This window comes from Biomphalaria glabrata, chromosome 15 (genome assembly GCF_947242115.1).
Source record: "Biomphalaria glabrata chromosome 15, xgBioGlab47.1, whole genome shotgun sequence".
NCBI lineage: Eukaryota > Metazoa > Mollusca > Gastropoda > Planorbidae > Biomphalaria > Biomphalaria glabrata.
Window position 1 is genome coordinate 21,270,221 of NC_074725.1, and position 17,730 is coordinate 21,287,950.

The 17,730-nt window shown below is 37.2% G+C and overlaps 1 protein-coding gene across 1 annotated transcript in view; it reads right to left on the minus strand.

Moving 5' to 3' along the window:
- Window positions 1–17,730, minus strand: part of LOC106074742 (receptor for retinol uptake stra6-like) — a 50,162-nt gene that overhangs the window by 17,599 nt on the left and 14,833 nt on the right. The window contains exons 8-13 of the mRNA XM_056013277.1: window positions 15,591–15,661; window positions 9,667–9,728; window positions 6,991–7,162; window positions 5,285–5,360; window positions 1,932–2,010; window positions 61–109 (exon numbers count right to left, since the gene is read on the minus strand). Of these exons, the coding sequence (XP_055869252.1) occupies window positions 61–109; window positions 1,932–2,010; window positions 5,285–5,360; window positions 6,991–7,162; window positions 9,667–9,728; window positions 15,591–15,661 (509 nt within the window). The remainder of the gene's footprint in view (window positions 1–60; window positions 110–1,931; window positions 2,011–5,284; window positions 5,361–6,990; window positions 7,163–9,666; window positions 9,729–15,590; window positions 15,662–17,730) is intronic.

Sequence of the window (17,730 nt, forward strand, 5' to 3'; positions counted from 1 at the left end):
CTGCTTATACTCCCGTATCTCTCTCTCTCTCTCTCTTTGGTATCCTCGTGCTCTCCTTACCCATCACAATATAAGCGACCTGGTAGCCTGAAAATTTCAAACTTCCGATCTATAAAGAAGAAAACAAACAAAACAAATGAGTGTAGTGTTAGCAATATCAGTCGAGTTTGTTGGTGACATATTGATAGACATGGGAGGAGTTCGTGTGTGGCAGCCTATGCGTCACCAGATGGGAGGCGTTTAGGGAGGGCAGGACAATCGATCATTGCTGCAGTGCAGGACGAAACACTGTCCTATTGGTGTAGTGTCCTATGATTTTGACCGATTTGATCCGAGGTACAACTCCTAATGCCGTCACTTTAGAGTGGCCGTGAAAACAGTGTTAATATATCCTGCACTAGTGTCTACGACTCAGAGACTTCAGGTAGGAAGTATCTGGAGGGTCTTGGATCTGTGAGGAGGCTACGAGTCACCGCCCCTTATGGCTCGCTCGGTTTCTTGTCAGACCGATCGAGAGTACTCCTTCTTTCTCAGGTGACGCAGCGAACGAGATTGTGACGTCATAGAAAAAAATTACGCTCCTTTAGTTACATTACTCTATGAACTTTCCTTAACCCTAAAGATCTTTAACACGGTGTATATGACGAAACGGCGGAACGTGTCAGATAACATGGACAGTCGGTCGGGTCGATTAATGTTGCGCCTAGAATTTCATATTCACAATGCTGCTCCGCCAAAAATATTGATATTTTAATATCCCATGGACCATAAGCATATGAATAAAATGAAAGAACTAGATCAATATCTAACTTACTCCAGAATAAAAAAAACAAAGCTTTTTAAAAGTAAAAATGCGAATACTGCCATAAGACCTTGCCATTTAAAAGAATGATGTGTGTCAGGTGGCTGCCAGGTCAAGTGGTATGCGCTCTCAACTGTCGTCTCGATGTTCCCCAGTTCAAACCCTGTTCGCCGCCATCCAACACCGTCCTGTTGAACGTATTGGCAGTCAACATTCATCTGAAGGAACATACGAAACATGTCAAACCTACAAAACAAAACTAACGACAGGTACCATAGAGTTTGGTGGAGCTAGAGTTTGGCTTAGTAATAACAGGTTAAATTTTCTTATTTTCTCGTCCAAAGCAAGCGGATGAATTAGTGATGATGAGTAAATAAGTAAATCATTAGGGCCAAGAATTATATATTGCACTATATTTGACAGGATAGACATTTTTAGCGGCCCCCAAAGGGGAAAAGACGCTATTGTGAAATGTTTGTCCGTCAGTCCGTCCGTCCGTCCCGTTTAGATCTCGTAAACTACAAAAGATAGTGAAAATCTGACAATATAATATTTTAGACCATTCAAAGTTCTGATGCAACGGCTACCTTTTTCTTTTCTTAAAGCGAAAAATCTAATTTTTTAAATCACTTATGCAAGCAGTTTTTTCATAAAAATACAGGTTATTACATCCTAGCCTAAACTCTCACAGAACGGTAGAGGAACGTGGTGGGCAGAATTCAAGCCGGGTACCATTGAGATGAAAATTTGAATGAATAAGTATTAATATAATAAATAGTGGCTATATTTTATTACTTTGCCATCGGGGCCATTTTGTCGTTGCTAGTTTTTTGTTTGTCGTACATACACAAAGTAGATTCTTAAAGTATAAACATAAAGTACGTAAAATTTACATATACATAGTACATACAAAACGTGCAAATACAAAGTACAAAAAAAAGTACAAATACAAAGTACATACAAAAAGTGCAAATACAAAGTACGTACAAAAAGTACAAACACAAAGTACATAGAAAGTATAAATACAAAGTACATACAAAAAGTACAATTACAAAATACATACAAAAAGTACAAATAAAAACTACAAAGACAAAGTACGTACAAAAAATTGTATACTCAAAGTACTTACACAAAGACTTAAACCAGTTTGCCGGCCGGATTCAGGAATGTTGACGAAATTTCCTCGATACACAGCCAGCAAATTGGTTCTGTTGAATAGACAAGAACAAAATTCATAATGATTTACAACATACAGGCTAAGAAATCATATATCTTTCTTTTGATAAGCTCTAGATAATATATATATATATATATATATATATATATATATATATATATATATATATATATATATATATATATATATTTATATATATATATATATATATGTATATATATATATACATATATATACATATATATATATATATATAAAGTAGCTCCTGCTGCTGTCGAATATTCGGTCATTTTTCCCTATCCGGCCATATTCGGATCCGGCCGAATATAACTGCAGGATAGTTGGCCAGATAGTTAAAAGTACACAGTAGTACCTACATTTCTATTAATATGTATAAAGTGGACGTGATTTCGCTTAAGTCTATTATGGAATCTATTGAAGTTAATATTTAAAATAAAATAATGTGCTTAAAAAAAAGAATATGCATCAAATAACTTTTATTTCCAAAGTAAGACGTGTTCATATAAATGGAAATGAAACATATCATGCGCATTACATACTTAACTGCAATGGCTGGCACATTTTTTTTTACTTTGTCTTGACCTTAGAGTGGGCTAGTTAACTTTGTCACGCTAACAATGTGTTTGTCTAGCTGTGCGGGCATATCTCCAGAGGTAGAGATAAACAACTCCCAACCCTTTTTTATCTGTTTAGTCCATAACATTGAGTTCACAGATTGACAGGTGACCACATTACTATGGGACGGACGTAATGTCAGCATGCTGACACTGAGGGAACTGGGTTTGTTTACTTTGTAGCAAAATTTTAATTAGGGGGCTGAACTTCAAGCCACACCTCTACACGGGTAACCGGGTATGAGTTTGTTTACTTGGAGAAAAATGTCAATTAAGGAGCTGGACTACAATACACAAATATGCATGAGTCAGAGTTTGTTTAATTGTAGATATTTTTTAGCGACCCCGAGAGGGGAAAAGACGCTATTAGTTTTGTGTGGTCTGTCTATCTGTCCGTCCGTCCCGTTTAGATCTCGTAAGCTAGAAAAGATACTGAAAATTCGACTTCATAATATTTTATATCATTCAAAGTTTCTGATGCTAATTTTTCTTTTATAATCAATTATGCAAGCATTTTTTTTCATAAAAATTCACCATTTTTAAAACTATTTACTATTAATAGCAACAAACACTGGAGACTTTTTAGTAAGGGAGATGACTACTTACCATATTTTAAAACATTTATGCAAACGATTTTACATTTTTGTCAAAAAATTTTTATTTTGTTTTACAATTGTATTACTAAGTTAAATAAGTTCTGTCAAAATAACTTCTATATTTACAAAAATTTTTTACTTTTCTTTAAAAAGGTTAAAAATCTATTTAGTATGCATAAAAGTGGAACATAATTTAAAACAACAATTAATACGTAGTTTTTCATATAATTGAGTGAATTACAGTGCTATACCATTGTGTATACATAACAAACTATAGGACATTTTTTATTATGGAAATTTTATTTTCTTGAGGCTTTGAATAAGAGATTGACCCTTAACAAAACAATTACATCAATTAGATACTCATTAGAAGACATCAGTTACGCCAGGCTCACATCTAACTTCACATTCACATTCACCTATCCCTTGGTCTGCTGGACCATTGGGGCACCACACAAGATCTGTCAACCTTCATTCTTCATTCTTCTCTGTCATTTGCATTTGATATAATTTCATTCTGATATTCTTTCTGAAAATATTGAAACCTGCCTCTTTACCTGCCTGGGTGGACCACTTGGGGACCGATTTTGAGTTTGTAACCGTGCTTTACCTGCGTTTCGTAATTTCTACTAAACTTTTGATTTGATTTTGGAAAGTCCCGCTTCGTCTTACTTTGACTTATCCCTCCTAACATCCCCTACCCCACGAACAACAAAAAGTTCGTCCTTCGGGGCTCCGTCGTACACATTCCCGTTCACATTGGGACTTTTTTTTTGCTATTTCGTTCTCTAAAAAAAATCTATATCGATTTGGTTTGAATTTTTATCGTTTATTTGATCACTTTTCAATGTAGAGAAATGACGATAGATCTAGATCTATCTTTTTAATGCTATTAGGATTAGTTGGTGTTGGTTTTTTTGACAGAGTTACATAGTATTATTACTTGCTCTCTCTCTCTCTCTCTCTCTCTCTCAAAGAAAAATGATCTCTCATTATTGCTATTAGGATTGATTTAGTTTTTAATATAGACCGCGTCTAAAAGGAAGTGGCAATGACGTAAGGCATATTAAAAATAAGTAGAAACGCTTTATATGTAGACTGTGGCCTTTTGAGGAAATACCGAAAATAAAATGCAATGGTTTGATAGAGCTTGCGATTTTTCGCGAATGGCGGTGGCCTGGTTGCGAATATATTAAAAAAACGTTCTTAGTGAGAGCGTAGGTTAAAGGAACCTGTGTACGAAATTCAGTGCGAATATATATTTTGTTTCCCAGGGCTTGATCAACCGATCTCCACGTCCTTTCTGATATCTGCACCTTTACATTTATGGGCAAATCTTCCAGAAGTTTGATGGCTTAACACTTTGTTCTAACAGAACATTTTCTAGCTAAGAAAAGATGCCAACAACAAAGCTAGACATGCCTTAGAGTGGAACTCCCTAGGGCGGAAGCCCTTAGAAGAATATAAAAATGATCATGGCGATGCAGTGTACTAGATAAAGGTTAAGATGACTAGAAAGAGCTGAGTAGCCTTTAAAAGACTAGTAAGAGACCATGGATGTATTTTTCTAAGCGCTGAAGTTCCAAGAGATAACACTAAGGACTGGGGATTTTAAAAAAAGTTTCCCTTTCAGACCTTGCGATCTATGGGAATAAGCTGATGATAATTATTTGAAAGGGTCTTTGAAGGTAATATTTAAACTCCCTTTCTCTCTTTCTGTCCCTTTCTTTATTTCTCTGTCTCTCCCATTTCGTTTCTCGATTTTTTCTTTGTATCTTATCTTATCTTATCTTATAAAATACAGACTTTATTTTAAAAAAAGAAGATGATTATGTCCTACGCGTGTTCCTATGTCAATTTAGTCATGCATTTTAATCAATGACTTTAAATTTTGCCAAGTCATTGGTTTTCCTAGCTGACTCAGGCAACCCATTCCTTACTCTAATTGCACTAGGGAAGAAAGAGCATATCTTTATATCTCTCCTTGTCTCCCTTTCTCTCTCTCTCTCTCTCTCTCTCTCTCTGACTTTTCGCTTCGCTGTGTCAAGACTGATTCATACTGGGATTGTCTTACCTAAATGATATCAACGAATGTAAACTTGACACTATGAGAGTAAAACAGGACAATGGTAGAGCCGCCATGAGAGAATCTGCAATAGTTCAAAAACCATAAAATAAGCCGAAACCTAACATTGAAAGCATTGCTTACTGATAGAAGAAATAATACAAGGCATAATAACAATTATAAAACCATTATTAATTTTTATTCTCTTTATTATTTAAAAATTCGTATTTCTTGTAAACATGAGAAACAAATGGTTGTGTCATGTACAGTGCTGTCCCACAGTCTTGTTTCGTGTGTCTTGTCCTGTGTCTTCTCCCTTTTCCCTTTGACTTGTCCTGTTCGTCTTGTCACGTGTGTCTTGTCACGTGTGTCTTGCTTCTTTTGTCTTGTCCCATTTAACTTGTCTTGTCTATAATTTATAGAATATTAAGTTAAACATAAAGACTACAATGAATAGGATATTGCGCTTAACACAAATAGTACAACGAATAGAATATTGAGTTAAACACAAAGAGGCAATGAAAAGGATATTGAGCTAAACACAAAGACTAAAGTGAATACGATATTGAGCTAAACACAAAGACTATATAGTTCGTCCATCGTGGTTCGATGATGACCACCTTGTGGTTGAGGGCTTTGCACTGGGATTTTATGCCTCCTCATGTGGCTGGTGAGACCTATGTGAGCCTGGAATATTCGGCTGCACACTGGGCAGGTTATTTCAGCTGGAGCTAGTGTCGTGGGCCTTGCTTTTCTTCTCTGGCCTTTTTTTCTTCTGCCTGCGTTGTTCTCTTTTCCTCAGCAACCTGTGCGCCAGTTTTCACAGCGCAACGCCATGGTGACCTGCCATGTGCCTCTGTCTCCCAGGTGGCTGGGTCTATGCTGAACGCCTTCAGAGAAGCTTTGAGGGTGTCCCTGAAGCGCTTTCTTTGATCACCTTAAGAGCGCTTTCCTTCGCTTAGTTGGCCATGTAAGAGTCGTTAGGGATGCGGTGGTCTTCCATTCTGCTGAGGTTTCCTGCCCAGCGCAGCTGGGACTGAATCAGGATTGTATGGATGCTTTGCAGACCCGCTCTTCGAAGGATTTCAGTATATGGTATTTTGTCTTGCCATTTGACATTCATTATTTTTTTTTAGACATGTCATGTGGAAGTGGTTCAGTTTCTTTGCATGTTTTCTGTACACTGTCCACGTTTCTGAGGGATAGAGCAATGTAGGAAGGATGACGGCTCGATAGATCCCTAGCGTTGTATTTGTGGTGATGCACTGGCCTTGGCGATACGCAGGTTAATTTCATTATCAATCTTTCCGTTTCTGTGATATGTGAATCTGTCCAATGCGTTTATATCATGTCCATTTATCTTGATGCTTGGATCCGAGTAGGCTTTCCCAGGAGCAGGTAAATATAAGACTTCAGTCTTGTTTGTGTTAATGGTAAAGTCTGAGCATGCTCTTGTGAAGTCACTGACAATGCTTTGCAGATCATTTTCAGAGCAGGAATTTAGGGCACTGTCGTGCACAAAGACTATAGTGAAAGGATATTGAGCTAAACACAAAAACTACAACAAACAAGATATTGAGCTAACCATAAGGACTTCAAGGAATATGATATTGAGTTAAACACAAACACTACAGTAAATAGTATTTAGAGCTAAACCTAAAGACTACAATGAATAGGATAATGACCTACACACAATCTACAGGATATTGACCTACACAAAACACATTGCGTCATGTTGAAGACTAGGTGAAGGCTTTCCCTTGTATTTGTCACACTTGGTAGTTCCCCATCAACTGCGACGTAGCCGATTCTCTCCAGAGCCTCCAGACTTTTACTTAGGATGTTGTTCAGGTGAGGAATAATCAACACCATGAAATCAATGGTCATCTGAGAGAGACAGGATTAAGTCTTCTGAGAGAGACAGGATTATTTCATCTGAGATAGACAGGATTAAATCATCTGAGAGATACAGGATTAAGTCATCTGAGAGAGACAGGATTAAGTCATCTGAGAGAGACAGGATTAAGTCATCTGAGAGAGACAGGATTAAGTCATCTGAGAGAGACAGGATTAAGTCATCTGAGAGAGACAGGATTAAGTCATCTGAGAGAGACAGGATTAAGTCATCTGAGAGAGACAGGATTAAGTCATCTGAGAGAGACAGGATTAAGTCATCTGAGAGAGACAGGATTAAGTCACCTGAGAGAGACAGGATTAAGTCATCTGAGAGAGACAGGATTAAGTCTTCTGAAAGAGACAGGATTAAGTCATCTGAGAGAGACAGGATTAAGTCATCTGAGAGAGACAGGATTAAGTCTTCTGAAAGAGACAGGATTAAGTCATCTGAGAGAGACAGGATTATGTCAACTGAGAGAGACAGGATTAAGTCCCCTGAGAGAGACAGGATTAAGTCATCTGAGAGAGACAGGATTAAGTCCCCTGAGAGAGACAGGATTAAGTCAACTGAGAGAGACAGGATTAAGTCAACTGAGAGAGACAGGATTAAGTCAACTGAGAGAGACAGGATTAAGTCAACTGAGAGAGACAGTGCTAGCGTTATTATTTAGATCCCAGTCAATCACATGGGTGGATTGGTAGATCTACCTCCGCGACCCCCTCGCCCCTTAAAAAAGTATACTAGCAGAAATATCCTTCATTACCGGTGATTATTCAAAAGAAACAAAAACACCTTCACCTATCTCTTAGCATGTTGGACCGTTGGGGCACCACGCAAGATATGTCGGCCGTCTTTCTTCATTCCTTCCTGACTTTTGCCTTGGGTGGAACCTCTTTTAATGGCAGTCCAGTGCAGATACAATTAAAAACAAAAAGTAAAACTCTTCGATCTCCTAAACGTCTTTCTCCTCTTATATCTTATATCATACAGACGTTACTTCAAAAAAGAAGATATTACGTCCTACGCGTCATGCATTTAGTCATGCATATTAACCAACGGCTTAAATTCTGCCAAGTCACTGGTTTTCCTGGCTAGCTCAGGCAACCCATTCCATGCTCTAATAGCACTAGGGTAGAAGGAGTATTTGTAAAAATTTGTCCTAGCATATGGGACGAGGGATGTGCTTTTATCTTTGTGTCTTTCAGAGTATTTTATTAAATTTTGTTTTTGTATTTGATGATTATGGTTCAGTGTTTTATGTATAATTGCTACTTTACTTTTGAGTCTTCTGTCCTGAAAGCTTTCTAAATTTAGTGATTTTACTAAGGTTGTTACTCTACTCAAATGTGAATATTCGTTAGTTATGAATCTTACTGCTCTATTTTGTGTATGTTCCAGTTTCTTAATGTCTCCTCACATCTACAATGCACGTTTTACTCCCAGAAAGAGAAGAATAAAAGAAAACAACATTATAAATTTGATGAAGCGGATCTATTCAGACGTGTTACAGTAGAGCATGTAGGGTTCTTGTCATCATTCTTTGGTCAGCGTTATTTTGCCAGCGTCATTTTGTCGGCGCTTGTTTTTTTTTTTTGTTGGCGCTATTTAGTCGGCTCTATTTTCTCAAGCCAAAGTAGAGTTCAAACGAGACAGTATTTAAATGTTTTCATGAAAAGTTTTTGTTAGCATAAATAATTGGTGTCAGAAGTAAGGCCAAAGCGCCATTACATGCAAGTTATTCGTTCTCTCCCCTACCCAACCTGAAGCTTTTGCTTAAATAAATGGTCAGTGTTCAGGCTTACTATAATGATTAGTCTCTTATAAGACCAGCTATTTATTAATGCGAAACTACCTACAAGCTGGAATCTGCCAACGTCATCACATGTTTAACATAACAAAACAAACAAAATATAAAAAATCTTCTATATATATACATACATATATATATATATATATATATATATATATATATATATATATATATATATATATATATATAAAAGAGCTAATCTAAAGCGGAATAACTCCGCGCTTAAAACTATATCTATCAATTATGTACACGTTTCCCTGATTCGAATCAAATAAAATAATTAATTATCAATAATTAATTGACCAATTGGGCATTTTTAAAAAATGATTCATGTTTTGCTAGGTAGCATAAATAATTGTTTAAAGTATCAATTTGACTGGAGAATACGTGAGTGAGAAATTATTTAAGGGGACTTAACCAAACAAATCTAGTCATTACTGTGAATACTGAAGGACTAGTTTTTCTTGTTGGTATTAACAAAATAATTACCAGTTATTAATTGACTAATTGGTTATTTAAAAAAAAAGTTTATTGTCCTCTCTATGCCAACCAATAATTGTAGGAAGTTTCAACTTGATCCGAAAATGGGTGTGGGTGAAATAACGTGTACATACATTTTTACCAGTAAGACAGACAGACAAAGTTGATATAAGCTTTGTAAAAAGAGAAAGGTCTAAGATTTACCATGTAGATGATCATTGCCGCAACAAAAAGTATTGTAACAAGCATGGTAGGGTACTTAAAGCCTGGGGAAGATAGAAGGGATAGTTTATTATAAATCAATTAAGATAAGATAAGATAATTTTATTATTTTATTGATCCAATCAAATGGAAATTCAGTTTGACTACAATTGACAACCTCAGCGTAACTACTTTACAAAAACAAGACAATAAGATACGATACGATAATTTTATTGATTCAATCAAATGGAAATTCAGTTTGACTACAATTGACAACCTCAGCGTAACTACGTAACAAAAACAATTACTACTTTATGTTCAAAAAATATAGCATATTTTAATGTGAATTAAATAGTCATACTCGGCGGTATTTGGATTATTGTTTTTTTATATGTATTTAAAAAAAGTGAACGACTTGAATTCGAACTCGTGGGCAAAAGCCTTCTCAGTCTTCTGAAGCCAACACGGTAACCACTCTGCTAACGAAGAGCGTATGAACATGGGAGATTGTGTAGTTACCTATTGTTTCAATGTTTTATGTTTGTGTTCACAAAGCCTCGAAAGACAACCTTTAAAAAGGACTAATTCAGCTTATACCACCACTCCAGTCAAGTATAATTTCTTTCCCTTTTTCGAGATACCAAATAAAATAATTCATTACCAATAGTTAATTAACTTTTTTTCCCCATCGATAGTTGTCAAGTAAAAGAAAATTTCAGCTTCATCCGAGATTGGGGTTGGAAGAAATAAGGTGCGCAAACATTTTACCAGACAGACAGTCAGAGTGAGTTTATATAAGCTTTGTACAAGGTGTCACAGATGACATCACAGATGTCATGTTAGATAGAAATCATCTCCAATCTGTTCTAGAGAATCGAACGAGCAAGCTGTGGGTTGGCTTCTGAATGCTGCCCACTAAGAAATAGTAAGCTGTTTAGAGGAGCTTACATATAAAAAGTCAAGTTGCCCGCTCAACCACTATCTGCCTCGTAAGTAAAGCTATTGCATTAAGTTTATTTTTAGACTGAATAGTTGCAGCGCATGGTCAAGGTTGTATGTTGTTGACAAGCTCATTAAACACGATGACGGTTTTTCCGTAAGATTTCAAAATTGATTGGATGCTGCTAGAAAGGGGTCGAGAGGGAGGGTGTTTAAACATTCGCTAACTCTGAGGGAGTTCTGAGGAAGAGCTGCAATTAGATTAAAAGAAATTGACTTAAATTTATTGTACATTTATGAAGGGCATATATTATTAAAGTGATTGTATATTCCAGAATAAAACCTTGGTATTTGTTTAAAGGTTTTAGTTCTGCGCTGACACTTTGAAGTAGTATCTCCGGTATCACGTTATGTTAACATCATCTTGTATTTGATAATGTAGCAAGTAAATTATGTATTAGGTCAAGTCAATACTGGATAAGGTCTGTATTGTGAAAGGTCTGTATAAGTAAACTCTCTATTGGGTAAAGTCTGTATTGATTAAAGTCGTTTTTGGGATAAAGTCAGAGATGCCTACATGCCAAAATGGAAATGTGTATTCCCAGACCTGGAAATGCGTATTTTGAGGGGCAAATGCGTATTTTCCTAAATATCAAGAAATATGCTCAGGAAAGACTAAAATTAAATCATTCAAGCACATAACATACATGAAAGGCAGCTATCCTAAAGTTAACACAGAATAAAGTTATATCAGACATTTTATAAGTCAAAATATTTACACTTTTAGTCTTTGTCATAGAGTTTTCTAGAATATGTTAGAATGATAACATTCTTGTGTCACTTGGCAATGATCTTATGATCATAATGTGTACTTCCCATTCCATAATAGCGGCAGCAGAACATTTAGCTGGATCAGTAACATCTAGTTTTATAAAAGTAATTTTGTTTATAGGTAATTTCTTTACAAGGTAACCACCCCCTTGAAATATTTTATATCACTCAGATTTTCTTCTTCCAAACCTTTTTTGCAGTTAGCAATTAAAACTTTGGCATCCTCTACAATCACTAATAACAAACATTTTAAATTTTTGTTTTTCACGCAGATAATCCTAATTAGTCATTGAACTTGTTTCTAATATAAAAAAGCTTTGCTACTGAGTCTGCCTTAAATGCCCCTGATTTCATTCTTTGAACTTAGGCCTTCATAAGTAATGAAACCTAGCTAGTCGCTTGTGGCTATAACATTAGCTACCACAGAAGATACATTCTGCAAATTATGGAACATAAGTTTGACTCCATTTATCATGCTAAAAGAGAGATTATGCGCAACCAATGTTTCTTCTATAAAAACCTCTGCCCTTCGCACTGTCATCTAAAAAAAAATCAAATCCAAATATAGAATAGATCTAGATCTGTAAGCAGCTTCATTAACAGTTGATTGTTTTTTAATGTGCATATTTTGGATTCCATAAGTGATACGGAATTGCTTCTTTTGGGTAGATTTAATTTTAGATCTAGATCTAGTTACAGATATCTAGAGCCTTGAGTTTTTGAGGTACCTCATCTACTAGAGACGAATCTAAACCTACAGCCTACAATGATTGCTACATTTAGCCAGTAGTCTAAATCTAAGTCTATTACACATCTGGTCATATCTAGAGCTAGAATGCAGACTAGAATTAGATTTAGATCTAGAATGTAGATTTATATCTAAATCTAGAAAAATCTAGAACTATATTTAGATTACACAATTAGATCTAGATCTAGATCTCAATTCTAAATCTAAATTAAAGTACATTTCTTTGTAGGTGCCTGACATATCTCTGGTTCTAGATCCAGTCTAGATGAATTAGAACTAATCAATCAATTAATTCCCAATTAGTTAGAAGACTTCATATAAGCTGACACATTGAAAGGAACTCAAATTTATTTAGTTCAGTAAGATCTAGAACTAGTAAATATTTAAATCTTAAATATTTAAATCTTCGCGCGTCAGGCGCACGCGAAAAAAAAAAGCAATACTAGATCTATCTCGTAGTAGATTTAATAGGAATAGTCCATTTTCAGGCATTGACGCACTGATCTACATATATATATATATGATTAGCAAGAACTACTTGTCTTTTTTTTTTTTTTAAATTAATTTTTTTTGTGTGCTTTAGAGGGGGGAATGAGTATTTTCAGATGATAAACCGTACTCGCGTATTTTCGAGTCCATTTGCGTACAAAATACGCAAGATGCGTACTTGTAGGCAACTCTGGGTAAAGTATTTATTGGGTAAGTCTGTATTGGGTAAATCTGTATTAGAAAAAGAAAATTTCTTTATTGGGTAAAGTATGTATTTAATAAGGTCGGTATTGGGTAAAGTCTGAATTAGGTGAAATTTGTATTTGCTTAAGTCTATATTAGGTAAAGTATTTATTAGTAAACCAAACTGGCCAATATGCACACCATCTGCATCTATGCTCTTCTGACACAAAGAAGACCTCGCTGGCTGGGACATATCACTCGCATGCCGGATGGAAGAATCCCTAAAGACATCCTATACGCTGAACTTGCGGAGGGAATCAGACCCAAGGGCCACCCAAGACTAACCTACAGAGATGTCTGTAAGAGAGACATGAGAACCAAGATATGTGGGAGGAAATAGCCCAATACTGGACAGCATGGAAACAGACTGTGCTTGCTGGTACGAACTGGTATATACATTATATATATATAATATATATCTGTGGCATTTTACGTCTCCTGAGACGATCTTTTCCCTTTGCAACTTCTTGTGTGACTAAAGAGGCCAATCCTTGATACACAGCTGCGATCACAGGTTGGGCATATAAAATCACCAGGCGCCATTGCATTTTCACCCTTCTTTCTGCTTCTGTTGTGTATGACATCTGCAATCTGTGACCCTTCCTTTATGCTCTCTCTCCATGTGGATCTGTCCAGTGCCACCTCTTCCCAGTTGCCAGTGTCGATTTTGAAGAGCTTCATGTCGCGTTTGCATACATCCGTATAACGTAAAAGTGGGCGACCAGCGGCTCTCCTGCCTTCAATTAGATCGCCATACAGGATGTCCTGTGGAAGTCGACCTACTGGCATTCTACGAACGTGGCCAAGCCAGCCAAGGCGTCTGCTGCTGATAACAGAGCGGATGTCCTGGCACCCTGCTCTATGTAGCACTTCCTCATTTGTTATCTTATCTTGCCACCTTATTTTAAAGATCCGCCTTAGGCATCGGAGGTGGAAGACATTCAGCTTTTTTTCCTGCCATGAGTAGGTTGACCATGTTTCACTTCCGTACAGCAAGGTGCTCAACAAACAGGTCCGGTAGACTAGGGCTTTAGTACTGCTAGTCAGCAATATGTTGTCCCAGACTCTTTTCTGCAACCGTGACATGGTGGCCATTGCCTTGGCTATCCTGTTGTTTATGTCTTTATCCAGTAGAGTGTTGTTGGATATGATGGAGCCAAGGTAACAAAAGTGATCAACAATTTCTAGTGGTTGGCCATTAATGCTTACTTGAGGTGCAGTGTTTGTGTTTTGGACAAGTATCTTTGTCTTGCTTTGACTGATGTTTAAGCCGAACTTCTGGCAAGCAGCAGATAGTTTGTCAACCATGGACTGTAGCTGAATATCAGAATCAGCCACAATAGCTGCATCATCAGCATACAGGAGTTCCCTGACGAGTAGCTTCCTAACCTTGGTTTTTGCCCGCAGCCTTGATACATTAAATAGTTTTCCAGAGGATCTTGTATGGAGAAACACACCTTCGTTTATGTCGCTGTACGCATAATGCAGTAGACAGGAGAAGAATATGCCAAACAGAGTAGGTGCGAGCACACATCCCTGCTTGACACCACTGCAAACCTCAAAAGGTGCTGATTGGGCTCCATTGAATTTGACAGTACATTTAGTTTCCTCGTGAAAACACTCAATTAACTTCAGTAGTTTGGGAGGGCAACCTATTTTCCTCAGGAGTTTGAAAAGGCCACTTCTGCTGACCATGTCAAAAGCTTTAGTCAGATCGACAAAAACAATGTAAAGGGCTCTGTCTCTCTCTCTAAATTTCTCCTGCAGTAGTCGTAGAGAAGATATCATGTCTATAGTGGACCTACCACTCCTGAATCCACACTGAGACTCTGGGTAGACTCTAGAAGCTATCACTTGCAGTCTGGATAGTGCCACTCTAGCAAAGATTTTGCCCACTATACTGAGGAGAGAGATACCCCTATAGTTGTTGCAATCACTCCGATCCCCTTTGTTCTTGTATATTGTGACTATAGTTGCGTCACGCATGTCCTGTGGGACATGACCTGTTTCCCAACAGCGGCAGAGGAGAATATAGAGTTCAGGGAGCAGGAGTGATTCGTTGATTTTCACTACTTCCACTGGGATACCATCACTCCCAGGAGATTTTCTATTTTTTAAGCAGTTAATTGCTTTTTTGAGGTCACTAAGGCTCGGAAGCTCATCTAGGCATTCCAGTACTGGAAGATCTGGTAGAGAAGCCAGGGCGACATCGTCTACTGAATTCTGTATGGCATAGACTTCGAGGTAGTGTTCTGTCCATCGTTCTAGCTGCTTGGTTTGATCTGTAATTTTTTCTCCTGATTTGGATAGAAGGGAGGCAGGCTTAGACACTGCTGGACCCAGGGCCGCTTTAATGACATCAAATAGAGCTTTGCTATTTCCTGAGTGGAGACTATCTTGGATTCTGTTGCAGGTATCTCTCCAAAAGTTGTTAGCACATTTTCTAGCCATTTGTTTTGCCTCTTTATTAGCACTTTTGAAGGCCTCCAAAGATTTTGGATTAGGCTTTGTCTTATATATATATATATAAGTGTATTAGGTAAAGTATGTATTCGGAAAAGCCTGCATTAAATAAAGTCAGTCTAGGGTAAAGTCTGTATTAGGTAAAGTCTGTATTAAGTAGGGTCTGTATTAAGTAGGGTCTGTATTGGGTAAAGTATTGTAAAGTGAGTCTTACCTTTTTCTTCCCTGTAAATTTTGTGAAGTTTATCGATGAAATTTTCTTTTGTAGCGACAGTGGTGTCAACTCTGAAAGTTGGTAAATATTAGCTTAACATTTGAAGTGGATAGCAAATACTTCAGAAATGGATCTGATAGGTATCTATTGACATCAAGCATTCATTGACTCGTATTTTGGGTAGATAGGTTCATATTGAGACTTAGCATGCTGGACTTCTCTGGTTTATATCGATTAGCATGTCCGATTCCAAGCCTATTAAACAGTTACTAGACAGCGTCTACATGCAAGGTTTGTAAACATCACCAGTTAGGAGATTGTATCTCCCCGGCCTTTTTTTTTATTTCTTAGATCTCTCTCATTGAGTAAAGTTATGACTCACTGTCACAGCGATGTTTACATAAATAAGTTGGAGGTATATTATCATGTGGGGGCTGCTCCTTGATCATGACCATGTCTGGTGTATTTGTCGACAATTGTGATACAATCTTTGCCACTAAAGGTTGAACCTATCTAACACCTGCGAGGTAAATTATTGATTTTTAATCCGGTTTAATATTAGAGATTTTCATAATAGGAGCGAATCCAGAAACACGTCTTTTCGGCTTATAATGATACGTCAAACTATATTGAGGATACTAGGGATTCTGTTAACCTAATACAAGATACAAAAGTTATCAAAAATAGAAAGGATTTACTTGAAACACTGACTGACAAGCGGCTTAAACAGGTCAGATTTTTTTTAGTGGTTTATAGTCATTGATTTGGTTGAACAAAGTCATAAAGACAAAGCAGCTGGGGACAACTCAAGGGCAACATTTCTCAACCTCAGTTCGGCGCCCCTAGCGGAAACATTAGAGGATACAAATAGGCCACCAGGAAAGCAAAAACAGGACTCCCGTTGGGGTGCGAAACGGACTCATGTTCATTGTACTTGCGGGGATGGAAGCGAGATCCAACAGCGGTGTCCTAATACACCTATTTCTCAAAGGGCCGTTTCCATGGCGGACACCCACACGACGTACAGAAAAAGAAAATGAGTTGTTTTTTTTTCCGAGTGGTCGGCCTTTAGTCTCGCCTATCATCTCAAGTATCTTAGGAAGTGAGGTCCCCATAAAAATTGTGTGTATCTCCCCTCAGACAGAACCATTGCTCAGTTGGATCGAAAGGGTGGATAGAGTGATCCTTCATTCGAATAGTGTTAATTATTCGAACAATTACACATTTGATGGGGAAATATCCAATAGTAGACGGGCTTATCCCTTAAACACCAATACCCACGTTTTTTTGGTCAAGGATGAGTGAAAAGATTTGGTTGCGAAAGGGGGAACGATGGAATGAACGCCCGAGGAATGCCATACAATGGGTAAGGAACCAGGAAAAAATTGGATAAGGCAATATGAATATTATTGAGATGGAATAAGGAAGACACAGGATGAAGCTTCATGAACTGCCTGGACGATGCCTTAGAAATGCAACGGATAAAAACTCATGAATACACTGTGTGATGCCCTTGGAATATTCTGAATGGTGCGCTAAGAACTACATTAGCGATGCACTAGAAAATCACAAGATGCTCAAGGAATACATTGCGTAATGCCATAAACAAATGCACTGCACATGGTCATAAGAATACTTTAGATGATGTTTCAGGATAACCCAGGTTGAAGGTGAAGACCTTACTCTGACTGGAAAAAGCACCCTTGCCCTTTCAGCAATGCCAAGAAACTTTTGAAAGTAAAAAGTGTACTTACATTTGTTGGACTGGATGTTACAGCAGTTTTCCTAGAAACTTTTGAAAGCAAAAAGTATACTTACATTTGTTGGACTGGATGTTTCAGCAGTTTTCCAAGAAACTATTGAAAGCAAAAAGTGTACTTACATTTGTTGGACTGGATGTTTCAGCAGTTTTCCAAGAAACTATTGAAAGTAAAAAGTGTACTTACATTTGTTGGACTGGATGTTTCAGCAGTTTTCCTAGAAACTTTTGAAAGCAAAAAGTGTACTTACATTTGTTGGACTGGATGTTTCAGCAGTTTTCCTAGAAACTTTTGAAAGCAAAAAGTGTACTTACATTTGTTGGACTGGATGTTTCAGCAGTTTTCCTAGAAACTTTTGAAAGCAAAAAGTGTACTTACAT